Source organism: Hyaena hyaena, unplaced genomic scaffold (assembly GCF_003009895.1).
Source record: "Hyaena hyaena isolate Hyena2069 unplaced genomic scaffold, ASM300989v1 scaffold_91, whole genome shotgun sequence".
NCBI classification, from domain to species: Eukaryota; Metazoa; Chordata; class Mammalia; order Carnivora; family Hyaenidae; genus Hyaena; species Hyaena hyaena.
In genome coordinates this window covers 1,480,147-1,505,039 of record NW_024080725.1, presented here as the reverse complement: position 1 = coordinate 1,505,039, position 24,893 = coordinate 1,480,147, and the positions used below count along the sequence as shown (strand labels likewise).

General features: G+C 38.4%; 1 protein-coding gene across 2 annotated transcripts in view; it reads right to left on the bottom strand.

Annotated features, from left to right (window-relative positions):
- Positions 1 to 24,893, bottom strand: part of EPB41L5 (erythrocyte membrane protein band 4.1 like 5) — a 125,906-nt gene that overhangs the window by 87,361 nt on the left and 13,652 nt on the right. For both annotated transcript variants that reach the window (XM_039234879.1, XM_039234880.1), the window contains exons 3-10: positions 18,619 to 18,723; positions 8,520 to 8,562; positions 7,444 to 7,522; positions 5,934 to 5,978; positions 5,710 to 5,762; positions 2,177 to 2,297; positions 1,959 to 2,046; positions 598 to 686 (exon numbers count right to left, since the gene is read on the bottom strand). In XM_039234879.1, the coding sequence (XP_039090810.1) occupies positions 598 to 686; positions 1,959 to 2,046; positions 2,177 to 2,297; positions 5,710 to 5,762; positions 5,934 to 5,978; positions 7,444 to 7,522; positions 8,520 to 8,562; positions 18,619 to 18,723 (623 nt within the window). The remainder of the gene's footprint in view (positions 1 to 597; positions 687 to 1,958; positions 2,047 to 2,176; positions 2,298 to 5,709; positions 5,763 to 5,933; positions 5,979 to 7,443; positions 7,523 to 8,519; positions 8,563 to 18,618; positions 18,724 to 24,893) is intronic.

Below are 24,893 nucleotides of genomic sequence, written 5' to 3'. Positions count from 1 at the left end.
GATAACAACATGAACCCTACTTCCTGAGTTTCTGCTTTTAGAACAGACCAGACAAGATGTGAAGAAGTCTATGATGGCTACGAAATCCAAGTAAAACCTATCTTCGATACTGAAATGCAAATATAATTTTAAACTTGGAGTCAAGCCGGGACCTAAGAAGAGAAGCACAGCTTAAAGGGAGGAGGAAATTTCTTCCTCTTACACACCAGGGAATCTGGGGTACTGTGGCTGCCTGTGGCACAAGAAGTCCTAAAAATAGTGCTGTAATAAGCACATGATGTGAGAATGTCCATGTGAACACTTAATACGTGTAGGAATAAAGAATATGTATCAAGAGATGTATACTGACGTAACTTGAAACTAATAGAAAAATGGATGGAAGAGTTTTAAACATTACCTCTGGGGGATGGGACAAGGATGGGGAAGGAGTCAGACAGGCGACAGGTGACTTTCATTCACAATTATCTCATCTCCAAACTCTGTTTTATGGATTAACTTGACAGAAATGTTTTTATTCATAAAAAATTTAAAAAAATAAATGAATGCATAAATAAATAAATAAATACAATAAGATTCTGTAATATTAACTCTGCTTACCAAAAAAATAAGCCAATTTTGGTCTCTCCTTCAAAAACAAGGACTCCCGTGGGGGTTAGTCCCAAGCTGTAGTCATTCCCATCTCTAGCCTGATTTAAGGAAAGCAAAATATGTTAACTTTATTGGCATAAGACAGATTTCACATTTTCACACAGCAGTTTAGTTTTATTTTCACACTGAATCATAGTAACTATACACAGGCTAATATTAACATACAAAGTGTTTGCAACACATAGAAATACCCAAAATAACATTCTCGGGAAAACTCACGCAGACGTTTAGTTCACAGTTGACACCACAGTCTTGAGGCAGGTCATCACTGAAAACACACAGGAGCACTTCCACGACACAGAACGCACTCTGCAGATTCTGCCTGTAGCCTATTCACCGCTTATCACACGTTTTTAAAAAGACTGCATTTCTGGGGGTGCCTGGGTGGCTCAGTCGGTTGAACATCTCACTCCTGATTTTGGCTCAAGTCACGATCTCACGTTTTAGGAGATCATGCCTCACGTTTAGTTCTGTGCTGGCAGCATAGAGCCTGCTTGAGATTCTCTCTCCCTTGCTTGCTGCCCCACCCCTGCACGCACGTGCACTCACACACTAGCGCTCTCTAAATAAATAAACTTTAAAAAGACTGCCTTTCTGGGAAAATTTAGCTTTTGAAACTAGAGATAAGTTAAATCAATATACAAGCTTTATGGGTCGCCTGGGTGGCTTAGTCGGTTAAGCGTCCGACTTTCACTTAGGTCATGATCTCGCGGTTCGTGGGTTCGAGCCCCGCGTCGGGCTCTGTGCTGACTGCCAGCTCAGAGCCTGAAGCCTGTTTCAGTCTGTGACTCCCTCTCTCTCTGACCCTCCCCTGCTCACGCTCTCTCTCTCTCCTAGAAATAAATAAAACATTTAAAAAAATTAAAAAATAATATATACAAGCTTTATTACAGCTTACCAAAGTCTTCTCAAGCTATAAATTTTCAGCTCTGCTTCCTGAATTATTTTAATTTTTACATAGCCTCCTCCACTTTATGTGAGCCAAGAGGATATGAATATGAAGGCAAATAATAAAAAGTGGTTTAAAAATCTAAAAAACACAGTAACACCTTAAAAGCACAGATACACCTTTTTGGAGATTTTGGTTGTTTCCCTTCTTTCTTATACTGAAACTTTATGTGAGATTCTCATATTTAATCTCAACCTTTATAACACATCCAAAGTATCCAGGGCTATCCTATGCTACCTCCATGCCCTCCTTCATATTGAAAAATGTCATAGTTTCCTTGAATCTAGAAGGAATAAATGTCATAGTTACCTTGAATCTACAAGGAATAAACTTTCAAAAATCATCACAACACAGTTCTTACCTTGACCACATGCATATCAACCCCATACATTTCTAACCATTTGGCTTTATTCAGGTAATTGGTTTCAGCTTGTGCTGGTGTTTGACCTCTGAAATTTAAAAAATAACAACTTTGAATAATAATAAATGTAAATTCTATACCAAGGACAGAAAAAGAAGAAAACAAGTACAAAATCATTGCTGTGACATTAAGGAAAAGTGTGATCACTAGTCAAGTACCTGTATTCCTTCCATTTCTCAAAAATAGCCAGCTCCATCTCTTCAGTCTGAATGGGCACGAAGCGAAACTCGGACACAAGCTCAGGACTATGCTCAGCAAGATCATAGTCACCAAGTTCAGCTACAAACATAAGTTCCAGAAAGTTTTATTTTGTTAGTTAAATTCATTTCCTGCTGAATCTTCCTTCAGAATTCATTTTATTAATAAAAACTGCTAAGGGGCGCCTGGGGGACTCAGTCAGCTAAGCGTCCAACTTCAGCTCAGGTCAAAATCTTGTGGTTCATAAATTCAAGCCCTGCTTTGGGCTCTGTGCTGACAGTTCAGAGCCTGGTGCCTGCTTTGGATTCTGTGCCTCCCTCTCTCTCTCAAAAATGAATAAACATTAAGAAAATTTTTTTACAAAACTGCTAAGATTAGAAAGGTTCTTTCTTAAACTATAGTAATTCATAATACCCAAATCATTCCCAAAAATAAATCTAGCTTGGACTTACAACATGTCAACATCTATACACACAATCATGTACTGGTGGTTGGTGGTATAATTTCATATATATGTGCTTCTGTTCATTTATTTCCTATCTTATAACACTTAGCTTTTGAAAACTTCTCTCTAGATTCCCTTAGAGAAATACCTTTTGGCCTTATAATGAATGAACAAAACTATTTAGCAACCTTTAAAAAGCCATTTAGCCAACATCTGTTAAGAATCCAATATGCAGCGAAGTGCCTGGGTGGTTCAGTCAGTTAGGCATCCGACTTTGGCTCAGGTCATGATCTCATGGTTTGTGGGTTTGAGCCCCACGTCGGGCTCTGTGCTGACAGCTTGGAGCCTGGAGCCTGCTTCGGATACTGTGTCTCTCTCTCTCTGCCCCTCCCCAGCTTGTGCTCTGTCTCTGTCTCTCTCTCTCAAAAATAATTTTTTTTTTTTCAAAAAGGATCTAACGTGCAGAGAACGCATCATACACCGCTACAAGATGCAGTCTCTGTCCTCCTGGAATTGTAAATAGTTAATCCTAAAAAAGTTAGTAAAAAAATATCTGGGGAAGGGAGGCAGTCAGAAAACACTTGGGCAGGGCACAAATAGTTATGTGCCCATCTGTGGTTATCTCTGAACTGTGGGGTTTGGAGAAGAAAAGAAAAATGATTCTAATATTTTCTGTACTTTAGACATTTTTCCTTTTAAAGAACATTTTAGTCACATTTAAAAATTAAAATAGTTCCGTTTTTATTAAAAAATCCAGCTGTGTAGAGAAAAAAAAAATCCACAGATCCTGAGATAATAACAAACATGGTAAGAACTCATTATTTACTGACTACGGAGTCTACACACTTGACATATTACAGATATACTGTCATCCATTTTCTCAACAACCTTGGAAAATAGTTATTATCATGCCCAATTTGTTGCTGAAGAGATTACTCTTTTGTCTGGATCATAATGGGTTTTTTGTCTGTTTTATTTTAGTTTTTTTGGATCATGTTTTTAGAAGCACTAAACCAAATCTGCTACATAATATTGATCAGGGCATATATTAAAATGGCAAGGAGAAACTGAGTTGAAAGTATGAGAAAAAACTAATAACGAAAATTATTCTGATAAAATAGAAAATCATAAATGAAAAACAAAGAGCTCATTCCAGGAAGATGGAATAGTACTTCAGCAAATTTATTCTTAAGGACTTTAAGACTTTGGATTTAGCAAAATATTGGACACGGGACCCAGAGATGCACAAGACGTGACATGAAGTGTGGAGGAATCATGCAAATCACGGTGCTGTGGATGAAAGAGAAAGTAGGGAAGAGCTTTTACTTAGGAAAAAATGTGATAAGTAGAGTTAAGAGATCACAAAATAGAGCCACAACACATAAATCAAACAATAAGCATTTAGGGGCACCTGGGGGACTTAGTTGGTTAAAAGTCTGACTTCAGCTCCATGGGTTCGAGCCCCACATTGGGCTCTGTGCTGGCAGCTCAGAGCCTGGAGCCTGCTTTGGATTCTGTGTCTCCCTTTCTCTCTGTTCCTCCCCTGCATGTTCTCTCTCTCTCAAAAATAAACAAACATTAAAAAATAATAATAAATAAACATTAAAAAAATATGTAGTTAGCACTACTTTGAACAGCATTTCATTAAATACACAAAAATGTATAAAGTCATTTTCGAGAAGCACATATCTTGGCTGTCATGAAACGCACACAATGAGACACAGAAAGAACATGAAAAGACACCTTTTCATTAGATGAAAGTTTAGAATCATCAACCTCACATGGGAATTTATGACATATAAAATGTGTGCTTTCAAGGAAAGACCCATGCAGTTATACATTTTGGACTATTACGGTGGGAGAGGCATGGCATTTCCAAGCTACTAGCTGTCGGACATTCTGCAGATGAGAAAACAAATCTTAATTTGTAGACAGACTAGCACGGGGGGTGGAGGCAGGTTGTGCTGGTAATGAATTTCTGAAGCACAGAAAATTCCTGCAGTCACCAATCCCTCTAGCAATAGGAAAATCATCTCCTTAAATTGTGGAAGCACAAAATAGCAAAAATACTGGGTTTACCATAAAAACATAAAAATTTGGTCTTATTATTATCCACACAATTGCAAATAAAGACTACCAATCCTAGAGGGATTAGGGATAAATACATAGTCACCAAAAAAAGTATAAATGCCTTGATAACCATATAATTTTATTTTTATTCTAGTATATAGAGATACTCCAACAGAATAGTTGCCATTTTGTGAATGAGGACCAAAATTACAGTTTTCTTAAAATGTCAATTTTTCAGAAAAAAATACCTCAACTTAACAGTATTTCATCAGTATACCAAGGTACAAAATTGTAAGTTTTTTCATTAACTTCATTTATTGGAAAATACTTTCTTCACTGTTAAAATAACCATCAGGGACTTTTAAATATGCTCTAAGTATTTTTCATGGATTCATTTTTAAGAATAAAACTAAAGAGGGCCGCCTGGATGGCTCAGGCAGTTACGCATTTGACTCTTGGTTTCAGCTCAGGTCATGGTCTCCCACTTCTTGACACCGAGCCCGAGCTGGGCTGTGCACGGACAGCGAGGAGCTGAGTTTCTCTTTTTCTCGCTCTCTTTGCTCCTCCCCCGCTCACACTCATGTTCTCTCTTCCTCAAAATAAATAAATAAAACTTAAAGAATAAAACTAAAGAAAGCAAAAATAAAACTGCAAAAATCTGCTATGTTCCTGCATTCTTTTCAAATAAAAAAAAAAAATAGCTGAAGGCCCCCTTATACTATTTACTGAATTGTCAGGTCGACAGTGATTCTGTCTGAAAAGAAGTTACAGACAGAGGGAGCAAATGAAGTGAAAGGGAAGAAAAAGGAGGCAACATTGTTCTTAAAAGAAGGAAAGTAACAGGGTTGGATATTGATACAAGTTAACAGCGGTGTTACATTTCTTACCCATCACTTTGAATCTTTTGAAATTCTTAACTAAAAACACACAAAAACGAATTATGCTTTATTCTTATCAGTTGGCGTAAGAATTGCTTACCTTGCAGATTATAAGCGGCCAACTGCACTGCCGTATCAAAGGGACACTCTAATCTGCGACCAAAACCCAAATTTGTTAGACAAGTCAACTTTGCAAGGTTTATTTTAAGATAAATGGAAATAATACCTACTTTATGCTGACCATTTCTTTTTTCATAATTAATTATGAACTTCTTTTTCAACTACTTAATAAAATGGGGTTTACCTTAAATAACCAATACTCACTTTCCACTGAGAATATCTTGTTTTAACTGAAGAACAAATAAATACCTAAGAGAAAGAAAAGGCACAAATTTAGCTAAAGAGAGGAATCTACTATGAAAAATAATCCTACCCTTCTTATGTGAGACGAAACATTCTTAATTACAGAATTTGACCTGCAATAGAATCTATAAAAAAAAAAAAGAAAGAAAGAAAAAGAAAAAAAATGGGGGGGCAATAAGCCATCCGGAGGATGGTAGCATCTGCAGAAGGTAACTGAGTACAGTACAGCCACCTTAAGATTAAAGGTTTTAAGCAAATTAATGAGAATGAGTTCTGTGACCGAATTTTACATTATTCTCACAACACAAACCACCTCACATGTGAAAGGACACAGGCATATATGTAACTATGGAGAATAGCTATAATCTCACTGGTAGAGGGTTCAAGAGAAAACCCCCTAAAGGGACTCAGCGACTCAATTTTTACTTAATAAATAGTGTGTGTGAATGAATCACACATTTACCATGTATAATCAGTGAATAAGTATGAAGCAGGCAAGACAAAATGGAAATAATTGTGTATAACCTACTTAAAGTTTGTTTAAAACTATTCCAACCAAATCAGGATTTAGTATTTTTCATCAGTCAGTGGCATTTCAATAGGTAAAGAATGTTAGGAGCCAACATGAATAAACTCCCTGTGGCCAAAGAGAGATCATTCTGAACACCAACAAACATAACATCAATAAATATAATGTGGCAATGTTTTCAAACACATCAGTCTTGTTTAAAACCCATTTTGAGGGGCACCTGAGTGGCTGAGTCAGCCGAGCATCCGACTTCAGCTCTGATCATGAGTTTATGAGTTCAAGATCCACATCGGGCTCATTGCTGTCAGCATGGAGCCCGCTTCAGATCCTCTGTCCCTCTCTCTCTGCCCCTCCCCTGCCCGCACACACTCTCAGAAATAAATAAACAGAAGTAAATAAGTAAATAAAACCCATGTGTTGATGAAACTTTAAAAAAGGAATCTATAGTCATCTTTAGAGAATGCTGGGGAATCAACCCTTTACTGTGAAAACTGATCAAGGGGAAAAATTCGACACTTTAAAGCACTGTCCCCAGGGGTGCCTGGATGGCTCAGTCGGTTAAGCGTCCGACTTCGGCTCCAGTCATGATCTCACGGTTCGTGGGTTTGAGCCCCGCATCGGGCTCTGTGCTGACAGCTCAGAGCCTGAAGCCTATTTCAGATTCTGTGTCTCCCTCTCTCTGACCCTCCCCTGCTCACACTGTCTCCCTCTCTCTCTCTCAGAAATAAGTAAAACATTTTTAAAAAATAATAAAAATTAAAAATAAATAAAACATTGTCCCCAAATGAAATCCTATTGTCTGAGGTCTTGCTACCAGGGGCAAGAGATCCACTTCCTGAGTGGTTTATAAACTGGAAAGAATTAGAAAGACAATCTGCCAGCACCTATCGATAGCTGACCACAGCTACTTCACCCCTGCACAACTGTCGAGAGGAATCTTACCGGGTTAACTCTTCACGAAGATTATTTGGTTCTGAGGAATAAAATTTAACTCGAAGATGCAGACAATAGGGTGAACCAACTGTATTAAAACAAACAAACAAACAAACCCTTTAATTTTTTAATATAACTATTCCAACTGTAAGAATTTTCCAGTCAGTAAATTTGTCAAAAATAATCTACTTGAAGTCGGGAGAGAAGGTAACGGGTTTTGTGGTAATGTTTCACCCACCTACACAGCAGACGGCTTAATTAAAGCCTTTAAGAAGGTTTTAAGCACACCTAACACAAAAATATCAACCAGTATATATTTTTTTGAAATATACCAACAACCATACAGTAGCGTCACAATCAGCTGCCTTCCGCAAAACAGACAGCTCTAGATTAATTCTAACAGTTCAGGGCCAAATGCATCGAATGTTAAGTCTTGACTGTGCAATCTAACAGCCCTAAAAACCTGCCACACTGTACTTCTTAAAAGGACTGAGGGAGGCCTGGGTTATTAACAGCTCACGGCAACTTCCCCCGACACTTTCCAATTCACTTCACCTACTCCACTAACTTCTAATTCTCAGCGGTCCCATTATTTCATAAGGACAAAAGCGAGTTGCTCTGTAAGCTCTCCTACTACAAAAGACAAACTGGATTAGGACTGAACACTGGTATTTTTCCCTATTACCAGGATAATACTGGCATTTTATGTCAATTGTTTCATTTCACTACTCTTAAATTTAAAAGTTACAGCTATGGAGTCTCAAAATATTTTATAGAGCAGGGCAGATGCCAAGCAGGAAAAGTCCAACAATTACTATATAAAAGTTAAGCATCTCATGAGAACTCCATCTCTTTTGCAAGATGCAAGTCTTTCTCCAGGAAATAAACTATACAGCACCTGAATCTAGATTACTGTTAACCCTCTATAACTTACGGGTGGGTCGGTATATCAAATTGAAATTACCTTTAAAAAGCAGGGATGCTAAGAAATGCATCTGGAACATGACTGATTAGGAATCAGAGCTTCTAATATACAATTATATCTAATTAAATTTACTTTTTGTTCACAATTTTTCAACACTTACTTTTTACTTGCTTTTTGATGCTCTTTGTACCATCTAACCAGTGCTGAAAATAAAATGCAAAAATCAGCTGTTAAGCAGATGACAGAACTCAACACTTTCATTCCTAAAAGTTAATTTTCATCATGTTTTTATTGATAATCAGAAGGAAATACGAAAAACAACGGTGAGGATGAAAACGGGGAGAGGATTATCTGCCCCAGCAGCTACAGTAAGCCTCTGACACAAGCGAAAAAGAAAGACCTAAAACCAGATTTACAACTTAAGACATTTCCTCTCCTCTCTCACAGGAACAAGGATGATATTTTAAATTCTGCCCTTAGTCTCCCTGTTTCCCCCCCAAAATGACTGTTTCAAAATTGTTAAAATGAGGAGAAAAGTATCCTAGTACTCCAATGTCTGTTCATTCTTGCAATAAAAACGTAAGATTTACTAACAGATCGTCACCAAGTGAGAGGAAGTAACAGTGTCACTTAAATTTTACAAAACAGATACTACTTAGAAGTGCTACTCTTTGAAAGAGCCTGCACAATAAAATTAGATCTTTCTCATAACTAACCCCACCTATTAAATGAATTAGTCTCTTCTTTGCTCCTTTGCTTTACAAATAAAAACTCTTAACCGTGACCAGCAGACTTCTGGTTTCAAAAGCAATCGCCTTTTGATTTCCATAACTTCCCCGCTCCGAGATGCCCTTAACACAAACAGACTTAAGAAGCAATTCCACAGGCTTCCTCACGTAAACCATTCCGAGCTCACTTCTCACTATTAATCCCTTTACACCCCCACGTCCCGACAGTGACAGGATGCACTCATCCAACTAAGATATACAAGGCTGTGTTCTCTTCGACATGCTTACAATTCCGAGCACCCAAAAAAAGGAGAGCTCTTGTGCTAACTAGTTCACAGAGCTAAGGAATCCAGTTACAGAAATCCAGACGGGCAGAGTGGGTAAACAAGGCTGCATTGTTAATAGTCTTGTAACCGTTTGCTTTTCTTGCCAATTATTTGCCTAGCCTCTTCTCTGCAGTCTCTCCCAAGACCCAAGAGTGAAATGCACAGAGCTACCAGTGGATGAGCGAAGTACCTCTGCACATTCAAGTAAGATGTTCAGTAAACATTTCAAAAGTCCTGTGCAATATTTTCTCTAGATTCCAAGCATGTAGGCTACCAGCCATCGCTCATCTTTTCTTCAAGATTTTATTTTTAAGTACTCTCTTAAGGACCCAAAGTGGTGCTCGAACTCACAACCTGGGGCCGATGTCAAGAGATGCATGCTCTACCGACTGAGCCAGCCAAGCACCCCAGCCACCTTCCATGTTTTCCTGAATCCAGTTGGATATCCTTTTAAGCATATTTCAAGGTGGCAACTGTTCAGTTCTATACATCCCTCCAACTGAATCCTAGGCCGGCCAGTAGACGGGACACAATTCAATCTTGTAGCAGAAAAGACTTCAACCTAGTACAGTGAAACAGTCCATCCGTTGTGGCCAATGCAGCAACTCAATGTCCAATAATCTCAAACTTAATTACACTAATACCTATTAGAGCCTGATGCCAATCACACACTGGGTAAAAGATAAAATTGGTTTTTCTGCCCCAGAGCGTCTTCTTTCCACAACGTGAATCTGCGAGTCGCCCAATCTTCAGGTTTTATCTCCTCTACTGCGATGAACTTACCAGTGTCTGGCCGGTGGCCCATGCCGTGTGCCTATGGTGAGGGGCCTCCTGCACCGGGAGCGTTAATGGGCACAACTCTTCCAGGAGGCAACTCACCAGTGCCTTAAACATAAGAGTCTTTGACCCAACAATTCCATACCGCGAAACCATCATAGGTGTGTGCAGATTTATTTACAAGCCATTATGAAAGTTAAGACAATATATATATTCAACAACAGTGAACTAGGTAAATAAAGTATTTCAAGATGATACAACACAATGCAGCAATTAAAAACAAGGAAAACAAATACTAAAGGATCTGGAAAATGACCTACAACATACTGTTGAATTTTAAGAGGCAGGTTACAAGATACAAATGTTCTCTCAAAATATACAAGTTTGTATATACAAACACGGGTTCTTCTTTTGGACTGAGATAATCTGTAACAAAACAGTAAGCAGATATCTCTAAGTGGAAGATACTGCTGGTGATAGTTTCTCTTCTTTGTGGTTTCCTCTATTTGTAACTTACTCTACAATGACTACATATTACTTAAAACACTCATGGACCCTTATTTTAATATTCTGTGTAATATACTTACACCGTCTAATTTGGGGGGTATATGATCCACAGTGCCTCCACCTCCGACAATAGGCCACCCTCCCCATATACCCAATTTTTATCACCATATACACCCAACCCCCACCTAACAAGATGTTATTGCTTTCTGACCCCATCCAGAGGTTCTTCAAATAGGGAAGGAGGAAAACAAAAACAGTTTACGTGTGTTGGTTAAAGAGAGAGAGAAAGAGAAAGAATATTAACAATGGACTGAAAATCAACAGACTATCAATTCTGACAGAATAAACTTTGAAGAATAAAAGAAGGAAACATTAATGTAAGATGCTATTTCAAGATCAATCTATAGTCTTTCTTAGGCCTCTTTAAATTTCTTCCTGCTTAACAACATCTAGGGCTAGTCTCAAAAATACACCTTTAATCTTCAATTTGTACCCTACTACTCAAGAAGCACGTTAAACATAAAATCATCCCAGTGAGACTAAGGACCAGAGTTTTCTTCCACGAAGCTATGTCAGTCCCTTCTTCACCTACATACATCTGCACTCTCTGAGGATGACCCACACTCAGATAATGCAGCAAGCACATTTTAAAGTGAAATGGAGAAGCCAGGGAGATATGGGTGGCGTTCTTCTGGGGAAGGTCTGAGTTCACGCTTGCATATTCTCAAGTCTGTTTTCTTTCATCTCCTCCACATTCCAAGCCCAGGGACTGGAAAATTCAGAGCTCAGAGACAGGCACTGATAGGATTTTCCTTCCATCAGGGTCTTTAGGAGTTGAGTTTAAATTACATTAGAAGATAAAGGTGAGAGCAGGCAGATAGAGATTTTTGGACGTGTAGTGTCCAAGTTCTCTTTCCCCATCATACCTTACAAAGGAAACAAACTCCCTCCTAACTTCCTAATTTTAAAGTCTGGTTGATAAACTTAGACATCAAAGGATGTGGGAAGCCACATTTCTTTCCATCCTATTGAACCGGGCATGAAAGAATAATTATTTACTTATGCATGTCTTAAAATATAAATAATATGAAATCACAAACACAACAGACCAAACCAAATCAAACAAAGAATCACCTAGGGAGCTTCCAAAACACTAACATACACACCCTCACCCCAGTCCTTCAGCCAAACAGTCTGTAAACAAGTCTGCAAATAAATGATTCCTGACTTCTAACCACCTACTCAGCTCTACTAAAAAAAAAAAAAAAAAAAAAAACATGCCCTACTACTTTTGCTCAAAGAGCAAAGAGTTTGAAACAGAGACATGTTAGCCACCTTTCAAAACAACTGCATCTGCAAAAAATATTTCTCCTTAAGGAGTTGAGGCTTATGCTCTGAATTAAAGGGTCGTTTTAAAGACAATTTTAACATTTTAACAGTATTTGTTCTTTCCAGTCCACGAGCATGGAATGTTTTTCATTTCTCTGTGTCTTCTTCAATTTCCTTCATAAGTTTTCTATAGTTTGCAGCAGATGAATTTTTTACATCTTGGAAAACCTTAACATTTTACAATTTAACAAAAAGTTTAAAAACTATGCTATAAAAATGGAGAGCCAATACACCACACTGCTGTAATCTAACTGAAAGCACTTCAATTTAGTCTATATTCATTACACATTCTTCCTGGGTAATTACTTTCTTGGTGTTAACAGTCTGTGTTATAATACATTTCAAATGAAGGCTTAGATGAGCCATTAAAATCTATTTCCCCATGTGCTTTTCTGTGTATTATTAGTATGCTCTCTTAAAATTCTTACAGGTCAAATCCATAATGGGAAAGGAGGGGAGTGGGGCACATTTTTATATTTACTCTCCAGGGACAGAGTACAAAATCTATGTTGGAAATACACTTTTTACTATTCTTCCGTATTTAACAGAGACAAGTGTATCTGTGTGTACATTACGATATATACATATATTTAACATATATGTTACTTACTTACTCCTACATATTTTTCACTCCCCACTACTCTACTGAATCCTATTGTTTGTGTTAAGTTCTCAGCTGATATACAATCCAATCATTTGCCAACAGTGTTAGTTTTACCTCCTCCTTTCCAGCCTTTACAACTTTGGTAACTGTGCGTGCTGGCACTTCTATTATGAAATTAAATGCCACTGGCAATGATACACAAATTATCATCTTGTCTTTAACAGAAATGTTTCTATCATTCTTCTATTAATCTAGACTTGTTGTTGTTATTGTTGCCAACGTAAATGATCAAATATCCGTGTAGAAAGAGAGCAGAGCCAGGGCACCTAGATGGCTCAGTCGGGTAAGCATCTGACTCTCAGTTTCGGCTCAGGCCGTGATCTCAGTTTTCTGAGTTCCAGCCCTGCGTTGGGCTCTGTACTGACGATGAGGAGCCTGCTTGGGATTCTCTCTCTCCCTCTCTCTTTCTGTCCCTCCCCTGCTCAAACTGTCTCGGTCTCTCTTAAAATAAATAAATAAATAAATTTTTAAAATTAGAAAAAAAAAAAAAAAAGAGCAAGATAATCACCAGGCCTCTTTTCTACAGATGCCGCCCATACAAGCTGTGTCACACGTCCACTAAGCACCAAGAAATGGAAAAAGGTACACCTTCTAAAGCTTGGATGGAGGTATACACACACACAGAAGGTCAATTCTATACAGGCCGAATTCCACTGGGTTTATTCAAGGTATTCTGGGGCTAGAAAGAAGGGGCTTAACAGGTCACCAAGAAAAAAGAAAAAAACACTGCTTGATAAGAATTCTAGACCTGGGTCACCTGGGTGGCTTTGTCGGTTAAGCGTCCGACTTTCGCTTAGGTCATGATCTCGCGGTTCATGGGCTCGAGCCCCGCGTCAGGCTCTGTGCTGACTGCCAGCTCAGAGCCTGGAGCCTTTTTCTGAGTCTGTGTCTCCCTCTCTCTCTGACCCTCCCCTGCTCAAGCTGTCTCTCTCTCTCTCTCCTAGAAATAAAAAAAATTAAAAAAAAAATTAAAAAAAAAAGAATTCTAGACCTAAATATTATTTTCACAACCTCAGATAAGTGAGGGTCAGCAAGACAAACACATCTCACACACTGCGCCTACAGCACCTGAAAGTGGAATTCTAAAACCAGAATAAGAACTGCCTCTTCCCTTAACTCAGTGATCTTGAATTTGCTATCAAGGTCATCGACCACTGCAGCCTTCAGGTGTGCACTCGTAAAACATTCGCTCTAGGTTCCACTGGCCAATTATATGTTTTCTAGCCTCCAGCTCTGGATCTAGCATCTCCATTTCCATTCGGTGTTGTCTTTAAATGCCATAAATTTCAGTTAATCAAGTTACTTTATTTTCTTCGTGGTAAAGATTTGTTTCAATCTTTTTTTGATTGTAGTTTAAGTATTTGACAAAGCAATAACACCATGAATGAAGAGTTAGTGAAAGTGTTCATAATTGGCAAACATCACATCAAGTCAGACCCCACTGCCAAAGGCAAGTCACATAGCCAAGCCTGATATCAACCGAGCAAAAAAGTATAATGCTATTAAAACAAAGGCAGGAGACAATGTATGATAAAACATATATGACAAATTGTAACACTGATTATAAATTGTCCTTGCATTTCAGAGAATTAACTCCACCTGATCATAATGTATTATTTATACTTTTAATAGGCTGCTCAACACTGTGTGCTGATAATTAGGGTTCATCATTATAATTCAAAGTTTTCACATCTCTGGATTATGTAAAAGGACACTAAACTAAGTTTAGATTTGAAAATAGAGGATAGGGCCAAATTTTGCTGTCAACAAAGAGTAAGTATAAATCCTAGGATGCCAGAATAAAACTGGTTTACATGTACTAGTAAGTCCCCCAAAGCTCTCCACAGTGGCTGGGTTTAGGGGTGTCTGGGTGGCTCAGTTGGTTAAGCATCCAACTCATGGTTTCGGCTCAAGTCATGATCTCATGGTTGGGGAGTTCAAGCCCCGCATGGGGCTCTATGCTGACAGTGCAAAGCCTGCTGGGGATTCTCTCTTTCTGTACCTCGCTCTGCCCCTCCCTAGCTCACATATGTGTGCACATGCTCTTTCTCTCTCTCTCTCTCTCTCTCAAAATAAATAAATAAGCTTAAAAAATAAAGTGGCTTCAAATGTCCATCAACGGATGAATGGATAAAGAAGATGTGGTGTGTGTATGTGTGTGTGTGTGTATATATATAATGAAGTATTACTCAGCAATCAAAAAGAATGAAATCTTGCCATTTGTAACTACATGGATACAACTAGAGGGTATTATGCTAAGTGAAATTAGTCAAGAGAAATACAAATATTATAGTACTTCACTCATATGTGGAATTTAAGATACAAAACAGATGAACATAAGGGAAGAGAAGCAAAAATAATATAAAAACAGGAGGGGGACAAAACATAAGAGACTCTTAAATACCGAGAACAAACAGAGGGTTACTGGAGGGGTTGTGGGAGGGGAATGGGCTAAATGGGTAAGGGGCATTAAGGAATCTATTCCTGAAATCACTGTTGCACTATATGCTAACTAACTTGGATGTAAAATTAAAAAAAAAAAAATTTAAATAAAAAAATAACAAAAAATTTTTAAAAAGATTAAAGGTTTATCTAGAATTCATTTTGAATAGCTTTCATCTACCAGCTACTATTCTTCTAATTCAATTCAAGAAGATTCTAGTGACAGCAAAAACAGAAACTAAAAATAAATCTTACTTTAATTTTAATGCCTAGATTTCTGGGCATTGGGAAGGATAAACTAGAACAGAGTACAGAATAAAAGTTGTGGGCACCTGCCTGACTCAGTCAGGGGTGCATGTGATTCTTGATCATAAGGTCATGAGTTCGAGCCCCATGTGGGGTGTACAGATGATTTAAATAAAACTTCTTTTTTTTCAAAGTCTATTTATTTTGGGGGAGAGAGAGAGGAGAGAGAGAGAGAGAGGAGAGACAGAGAGAGAGCTAGCATATGCAATGGGGGAGGGACAAAAAAAGAGGGAGAGTGTATCAGCAGCAGGCCCTGCGCCATCAGTGCCGAGCCCAATACAGGGCTCAATGTCACAAACCACGAGATCATGACCTGAGCTAAACGCAAGAGTTAAACACTTCACTGACTAAGCCACCCAAGTGCCCCTTAAATAAATAAAACTTTAAAAATAGAGAAACAAAGTTCTAAAGCTGGCTTTACCAAATTTTGTTAGAACCAGAAGGCATTATATGTGTATCAAATGAGGGAAGAAATAGTAACAGATCTAGCAATTCAGTGATTATTGATCACTGAAGATTATTGCTCACAAAGAGCAAAGAATACAACTTAGCAATGGCCACTTCTCACAATACAAAGAAATCTCTATTTCTTTCCCCAATTACACCAGTCCCCCTTATCTGTGGGAGACACATTCCAAGACCCACAGTGGATGCCTGAAACCACAGCAAGTACCAAACCCAGCATATACTATGTGTTTTTCCTATACGTACATACCTATAATAAAATGTAATGTCTGAATTAGGCACAGTAAGATATTAATAACAATGATAAAATAGAACAATTATAACACTATACCATAATAAAAGTTTTGTGACTGTGATCTCTCTCTCACAATATCTTATGCTGTACTCGTCTTTTTTTGTGTGATGCTGTGAGATGATAAAATGCCTACATGATGAGATGATACATGGTGAATGGTGTCAGCCTCATGACGTAGCATCATGCCACCAGTGACCTGACAATATGTCAGAAGGAGGGTCATCTGCTTCCAAATGGGGACTGAACATGGGTAACTGAAACTATGGAAAGGGAAACTACAGATAAGGAGAGACTAGTGTATTTACAGACCATAAGGAGAGAAGGTACCTGAAACTTAATATTGGCATATTTTGACCTCTTTTCCTTCACAACCCCTCAAAAAACAGGAAGCTATGGATTATTCATCCCTAACACCATTTATTTTTTTCATTGCTTGCAACACTGCAATTCTATTATTTGAAAGATGGCCGGTGAATGATATGAAACCCTACAATCAACCAAGCCTTTATATCAAACTAAGCACTGCACCAGAATTTCATTCAATAAATGGCTTGTGTGTTTGCTATGTGCCCGGCAACAGAGGTAAGAAAGACTCATTCCCTGCCCTTGACGAATTTCTAATCAAAGAGAAATAACATTAAGAAGAAAAATAAAACACCTCTCATACAAATTCTATCCAGAGATAAGAACACTAAAACTATAGGAAAGTGTTTTGTAAATTTTTTCATGTTTATGTGTGTGTGCGCATATATCCACTTATTTTAAAATAGAAAAACTTAGTGTTTTGTAAGTCTTTTCTCTACATCATTTTATGTCAATTAATAAACTTTTAAAAAAATCACCATTTTTAATAAGTTGCAGAGTATTCCATTGTACAAGTGTGCCAAAATTTACCTAAACAATACTCTGGTGTTAAATGCTCATGCTTAATTTCTTTTAACCCAGGAAGGGGGACTGGGAGTATGCAAATCAGAGAAAAAAATTACAGCGAGCATTATTTTTTTTTTTTCAGCGAGCATTATTAACAGTTGTAAATTTAGCCAAGATAGTCTATAAACTGACTATGGGTAAGCCATCTCCGAAAGATAAGAGTTTTTAGTAGCATCTTATAGAGGTATTCTAGTTAATTAATCACAGAAAACGAATGAGTCCATGTCCCACTCCAGAAAGAACTTGAGAAGTCTTACCTATTGCTCCTATGAGTCCTAGACATAACAATTAACTAACGTGTCACTAAGCACATACACACACACCCCTCCATCACTAACTTCCAAAAAACAGAGCTTAACGTCTTGATATCCTTCCCTCTACCCCCTCACGCTCCTTGCTACTGTGACTGTCCTGTTCCAGGTCTTAACATTACTTTTAACTCGAGGGTCTGCAATGACTCCCTCTGACTTCAGTCTCCGCCCATTCCAAATAATCCTACTCAATATCTCTATATAATACTTGCTGAAGCAAAACATAACCTCCTGGCTTGAAAAACTCCTAACCCCAATTATAAGAAAATAAATATTGCCTCTTTATTATTTAATAGTTTTGGTATTCACTTTGGATGCGATGGCCACTAATTTACCTTCTAATCTTATCATCTACTACTTTCTCTCAAATACCCTCCAGTCAAATCCTAATCTAGTGCTCAGATCTGTGAAAAGCCTCCAATTTCCTACCCTATTACATATGCTGTTGTCTCATCTAAAATGCACAGGTGAGGGGGCACCTGGGTGGCTCAGTGGGCTAAGTATCTCGATTTCAGCTCAGGTCATGAATTCATGATTATGAGATCGAGGCCCATATACGGCTCTGCACTGGGCATGGAGCCTGCTTAAGATTCTCTCTCTCTGCCCCTCCCCAGCTTGTTCTCTTCTGACTCTCTCAAAAGAAGTAGTAATAATAAAATGCACAATGTCAAAGAACATTTATAGATACGGAATCACAGCTCAGAAAGGGATCTTGAAGATAAGGTGAAAATCTACTCTATTCACCTTAATTTGCAAATCAGTAACTTCTATCACTTCCCCAAGAACCCACAATACCCCCATTCTAGCACCCTTCCCATTACACAGTGGTTCTCAAACTCTAGTATGCCCAACACCTACTGAAAAGTTACTGAAAAGACAGATTTCCTACCCTCGTCTGCAAAGAGCATGCTCTAAGAAATACATGGGCTAGGACTTTTTTTTTTTTTTTAAAGAAGAACTTCAGGTTATTTTGAAGCACTCAAAACTTCAGACCATAAAAGAAAACTACAAGAAAAAGAAAATGTTGTATGAATATATAGCCTTTTAGCACTTAGCATGTCATCCGAAATTTTCCATTTCTGCTCCCATACTGGAACTTCCAAAGAAACAGCTACTCACTGCTACTTGTGCAGAATCCATAAATCTCAGTCCAAAATAGTCACTTTCAATAAGGTCCAAGTGGTACATTATCTGATCAAAGAGCTCTTGTCCTTTGGCTTTTTTCTGAAATGGTAAGAAAATAAATTAATCAATAAATGACTCACAAGATCAACAAGCATGAACTGGAGATCTATTTACAGAAACATTACTTGTGGGGCACCTGGGTGGTTTAGTCAGTCAAGCATCTGACTCTTGATTTTAGCTCAGGTCAAGAGCCCAAGGTTTGTGAGTCTGAAGCCCCCATTGGGCTCTGTGCTGACAGTGAGGAAACGGCTTGAAATTCTCTCTCTCTTTCTCTGTTCCCTCCTCCCTCTGGTTTTCTCTTCCTCAAAATAAATAAACTAAAAAAAAATTTGGGAGGCGCCTGAGTGGTTCAGTTGGTTAAGCGTTCGACATCAGCACAGGACACAATCCCACAGTTCGTGAGTTTGAGCCTTGCATCCGGACGGCTCTGTGCTGACAGCTTGGAGCCTGGAGCCTGGAGCCTGCTTCAGATTCTGTGCCTCCTTCTCTATGCACCTCCCCTGCTTGCACTCAGTATCTCAAAATTGAATAAACATTTAAAAAAATTTTTAAGATTTAACAAATTAAACCTTAAAAAATAAAATAAAATAAGTTATTTGCAATACTAAAAACACTACCATGTATCAAGTAATGGGTAAGATACTATAATTTCCCAATCAACTACTTAAAGTCAAGAGAGAATTTATGATCTACATGCACTTTCATGGAAAGCGTTATCTCCTATCAACTAACAAATAATCTTGTACTAAACATTGTGTGTAAGGAGAAACTCTTACTTTGTCTTGTCAATTTTTAGAGTCCCTACTTCAAAGGAGCTCTAGAACGTAACTGGAAAGAGAAAATACAGAGAAAACCTCAAACACTGAAGTACCAATCATGTGGAACTATATACTTGCCAACAGATTTTAGAGAAGGGATAGTCACAGGGACTAGAATCATCAGTAAAGACTTGGAGATCAGCCTTAAACTGGAAGACAATGTAGGTAGGAAAGGGCTAAAACAAAACTGGAGCGTGGGAAGAAATACAGGACAATGAGATGATACTGCCATCAATGCGGAAGACACCAAATGGCAGGGGAAGGTCAGTAATAAGCACAGACACTTGTGTGGAAAAAACAGTTCTCAAAGTGTGGTCTCCGGACCCAAGAGCTCCCCCAGGTACTTCCAAAAGATCCACAAGGTCCCAGGACTCTCCCCGGGTAACTCATCACAACAACACACTGCAACAGAGTAAATGCAGAAGCAGAAACCACACCCTAAGCACATTCTTCATAATGTTATTAATTTTTGATAAGCCTTTAAACTTCTCTACGTCTGATAGTCTTAAATTCAATATAATGTGTCAAAGTGTGGTTTTTTTTTTCCCCTCAACTCCATTTGGTATTCTACTGGGCCTTTCAAATCTGAGACCTTTCATCTCCACTTCCCTAAGGTTACACACCACACCCAGATTTTACCTGGAATGTCACCTCTCAGATCAACAGACACCCCCAACTTCCGATCACAGCCTCAGCTCTAGTTTGTTCACAAAATTGCTCTCAATACCTAGGTTCTCCAACACATGGAAACTTCCAGCACACTGGTCCCACTTAACAAGCATCAGCCCCCATTTCTCCTTTTTTTTTTTAATCTAAAGTTTGCCATTTTAACATATACAATATACAGTGTCATTAAATATATTCCCAATGTATACAACTGTCACCACTCTTCGTTTCCAGAACTTTTCATAATACCAATCAGAAACTGGGTAGCCATTAAACAACCATTTTTCACATTCCCTCCCTTCAACCCCTAGTAACCTCTTTCCCACTTTCTGTGGCTCATGAATTTGCCTTGTCTACATACATCACCTAAGTAGAATCATACAATATATGTCTTTTTGTGTCTGGCTTATCTCACGTAGCATAACGTTTTCAAGGTTCACCCATGTTTAGCAGGTTTCAAAATTTCATTCCTTTTTAAAACTGGGTAACATCCCACTGAATGTATGTACCATATCGCTTCTCCGTTCATCTGCTGGTAAACATCTGGATTGTTCCCACCTTCTGGCTATCATGAATATGGCTGCAAACCCTGGTATACAAGGATCCGTGGGAGTCCCTGCTTTCAGCTCTTTTGGGTATGTACTAGGGAGTGGAACATGATAACTCTATGTTTAACTTTTGGGGAACTGTCCAATTGTTTTCCATAGTAGCTGTACCATTTTGCATTCCCACCAGCAATTCATAAGATTCTAATTTCTCCACATCTTCACCAACGTTTGTTATTTTCTGGGGTTGTTCTGCTTGGTTTTGTTTGATATAGCCATCCGGATGGATGTGAAAGGATGCGATTTTGACCTGCATTTCTTTAACGCCTACTGAGGTTGAGCACACTTTCAGGTGCTTATTGGCCATCTGCATATTTTCTTAGAGAAATGTCTATTCAAGTCCTTTGCACATCTTGAGAAAGAACAAGGCTGGAGATGTCGCAATCCCAGATTCAAAACTATACTACAAAGCTATTTTATTATGCTAATATTATACTCTTTTATTATTCAAAGCTATATTAATAAAAGCAGAATGGTGCTGGCACAAAAACAGGCACATAGATCAATGGAAAAGGATAGAGAAACCCAGAAATAAATCCACGCTTTTATGGGCAATTAATCTACAACAAAGGAGGCAAAAACATATACTAGGGGAAAGAGCATCTCTTCAATAAATGGCAGGGAAAACTGGACAGCCACATGCAAAAGAATGAATCTAGACCACTATCTTACACCATATACAAAAATTAACTCAACATGTATTAAAGACCTAACTGTGAGACCAGAAACCATAAGCCTTCCAAAAAAAAAAAAATATATATATATATATATATATATTAATATAGGCAGTAATCTCTCAGACACTGACCTTAGCAGTATTTTTCTAGATTAACTATCCTCACACAAGAGAAACAAAACAAAAAAATAAATATCAAACAAAAACCTTTGCACAACGCAGGAAACCATCAACAAAATAAAAAGGAAAACTAATGACTAGAAGATATTTGCAAAGGATCTATCCAACAAGAGGTTAACGCCTAAAACATATAAAGAACTCATAAAACTAAACACCCAAAAACCAAATAATTCAATTAAAAAATGGAAAGAGGCCATATAAAAACATTTTTCCAACAAAGACATCCAGATGGCCAACAGACACATGGAAAGATGCTCAGCCTCACTCATCCTTAGGGAAATGCACATCAAAACCACAGGTGAACTATCACCTCACATCAATCAGAATGTCTAGTATCAAAAAGACAGGAAGTAAGCCTTGTCGAAGACGTGCAGGAAAGGGCACCCTCATGCACTGCTAGTGGGAATATAAACTGGTACAGCCACTAGGGAAAACAGGAGGAAGGCTCCTCAAAGAATTAAAAACAGAAATACCATATGATCCAGTAATTCCACTGATGAGTCCTTACACAAACAAAAACACGAATTCAAAAAGATACATGCACCCCTATGTTTACTGTGGCATTATTTACAATGGCCAAGATGTGGAAGCAACCTAAAGGTCCTCCAATAGATGAATCAATAAAGAAGATGTGGTGTATATACACAATGGAATAGTACTCAGCTGTAAAGCATGAAGTCTGGCTATCTTAACAACATGGATCCATGTATTATACTAAGTGAAATAAGTCAGACACAGAAAAACAAATACCATTTAATTTCACTTATATGCAGAACCTAAAAAACAAATGAACAAAACACACACACAAAAACAGATTCATAAATACAGAGAATAAGATAATGATTGCCTAAGGGAAGGTGGGTGGGTGGGCTGGGTCAAATAGGTGAACGGGACCAAGATACACAAACTTCCAGTTATAAAATAAATAATCACAGTGATGAAAAGTATAGTACTGGGAAAATAGTAATAGTATAATAACTTTGGTGACAGATGGTAATTACACTTATGTAAGCATTTCATAATGTGCACACAATTGCCTAATCACTGTTATACACTTGATACTAATAATATAATATTGGATTGTCAACTACAATTAAAATTTTTAAAAATTTTTAATTTTTTTTTAGTATTTATTTTTTGAGAGAGAGAGAAAGACAGCATGAGCAGGGAAAAGAGAAAGGGAGTCACAGAATCCGAAGCAGGCTCCAGGCTCCATGCTATCTGCAAAGAGCCCAACATGGGGCTCAAACTCACAAACCGTGAGATCATGACCTGAACCAAAGTCGGACGCTTAACCATATGAGCCACCCAGGTGCCCCCCTAATTTTTTTCGTTTTAAAAGCCAGATAAGAACACAACCAAAAAACACGTGGCTTTTTTTGTTTTGTTTTTTAATTTAAAGAAATAGGGGCGCTTAAGGTGGCTCAGTCAGTTAAGTGTCCAACTTTTGATTTCAGCTCAGGTCATGATCTCATGGTTTAGTTTCATGCAGGCTGTGCACTGACAGCATAGAGCCTGCTTGGGATTCTCTCTCCACCTCTGCCCTGCTCACACACTGTCTCTCAGAATAATAAACCTGAACAAATTTTAAGAAAAATAAATAAAATTAGGGGCGCCTGGGTGGCTCAGTCGGTTAAGGTGTCCGACTTCAGCTCAGGTCATGATCTCACCGTTCGTGGGTTCGAGCCCCGTGTCAGGCTCTGTGCGGATAGCTAGCTCAGAGTCTGGAGGCTGCTTTGAATTCTGTATCTCCCTCTCTCTCTGACCCTCCCCTGTTCATGCTGCCTCTCTCTCTCTCAGAAATAAATATAACATTATGAAAAAAATGTTTTTAAAGAAAAATAAAAAGAAATAAGTGAGCAAAGCGTTTGAATAGACATTTCTCCAAAGACAATATACAAATGGCCAGTAAGCATATAAAAAGATGCTTATCAATAATCATTAGAATCAGGGGCACCTGGGTGCCTCCGTTAGTGAAGCATCTGACTTCGGTTTAGGTTGTGATCTCAGTTTGTGGGTTTCTGTGCTGACAGCTCAGAGTCTGGAGCCTGCTTGGGATTCTGTATCTCCCTCTCTCTCTGCCTCTCCCGTGTGCTCTCTGTCTCTCTCTAAAATAAATAAACATTTAAAAAAAAATTTTAGGGGCACCTGGATGGCTCAGTTGGTTGAATTTCCAAATTCGGCTTAGGTCATGATCTCACTGTTCGTGGGATCGAGCCCCGTGTCAGGCTGTGTGCTGACAGCTCAGAGCCTGGAGCCTGCTTCCGATTCTGTGTCTTCTCCTCTCTCTGCCTCTCCCTCACTTGCACTCTATCTCACTCTGTCTCTCAAAAATAAATAAACGTAAAAACAAAAAAAAATTTTTTTTTAATTTTTTAAAAATAAAACTACAAATCAAAACCACAAATGAGATATCACTTCACACCCTCTAGGGTGACTATAATTAAAAAAAAAAATGGAAACTAACAAATGTGGAGGAGGATGTGGAGAAACTGGAACCCTCCTACATTGCTGGTGGGAATGTAAAATGATATAGCTGCTACAGAAAACAGTTTGTCAGTTCCACAAAAAAAAATTAAACATAGAATTATCATATAAGCCAGCAATTCTACTCGTAGGTATCCTAGCCCAAAGCACTGAAAACAGGTATTCCAACAAACACTGTAAATGGACATTCCCAGCAGCACCACTCACAGTAGCTAAAAGCTGGACACAACTCAAATGTCCATCAGCTAATGAACAGGTAAACAAAATACAATGTATCACACAATGGAATTTTTTTTAGTGTTTATTATATTTACTTTTGAGAGACAAAGAGCATGAGAGGGGGAACTGCAGAGAGAGAAGGAGATACAGAATGTGACGCAGGCTCCAGGCTCTGAGCTGTCAGCACAGAGCCCAACGTGGAGCTCGAAGTCACAAACCGGGAGATCATAACCTGAGCTGAAGTCGGCCACTTAACCGACTGACACCCAGGCACCCTATAATGGAGTATTATTTAGCCATAAAAAGGAATGAAGTACTGATAAATGTCACAGCATAGATGAACCCCAAAAACATTAGGATAAATGGAAGAAAGGTCACATTGGATACTATTCCATTTAAATAAAACATCCCAAATAGGCAAATCTATAAAGAAACAAGGCCAATTAGCAGTTACCAGGGGCTGATGGGAGTTACAGAGTTTCCATTTGGGATGACGAAAATGTCTTAGAAGTAAAGAGGGACGCGGGGGGGGGGGGGGGGGGGGGGGGGGGGGTGTCT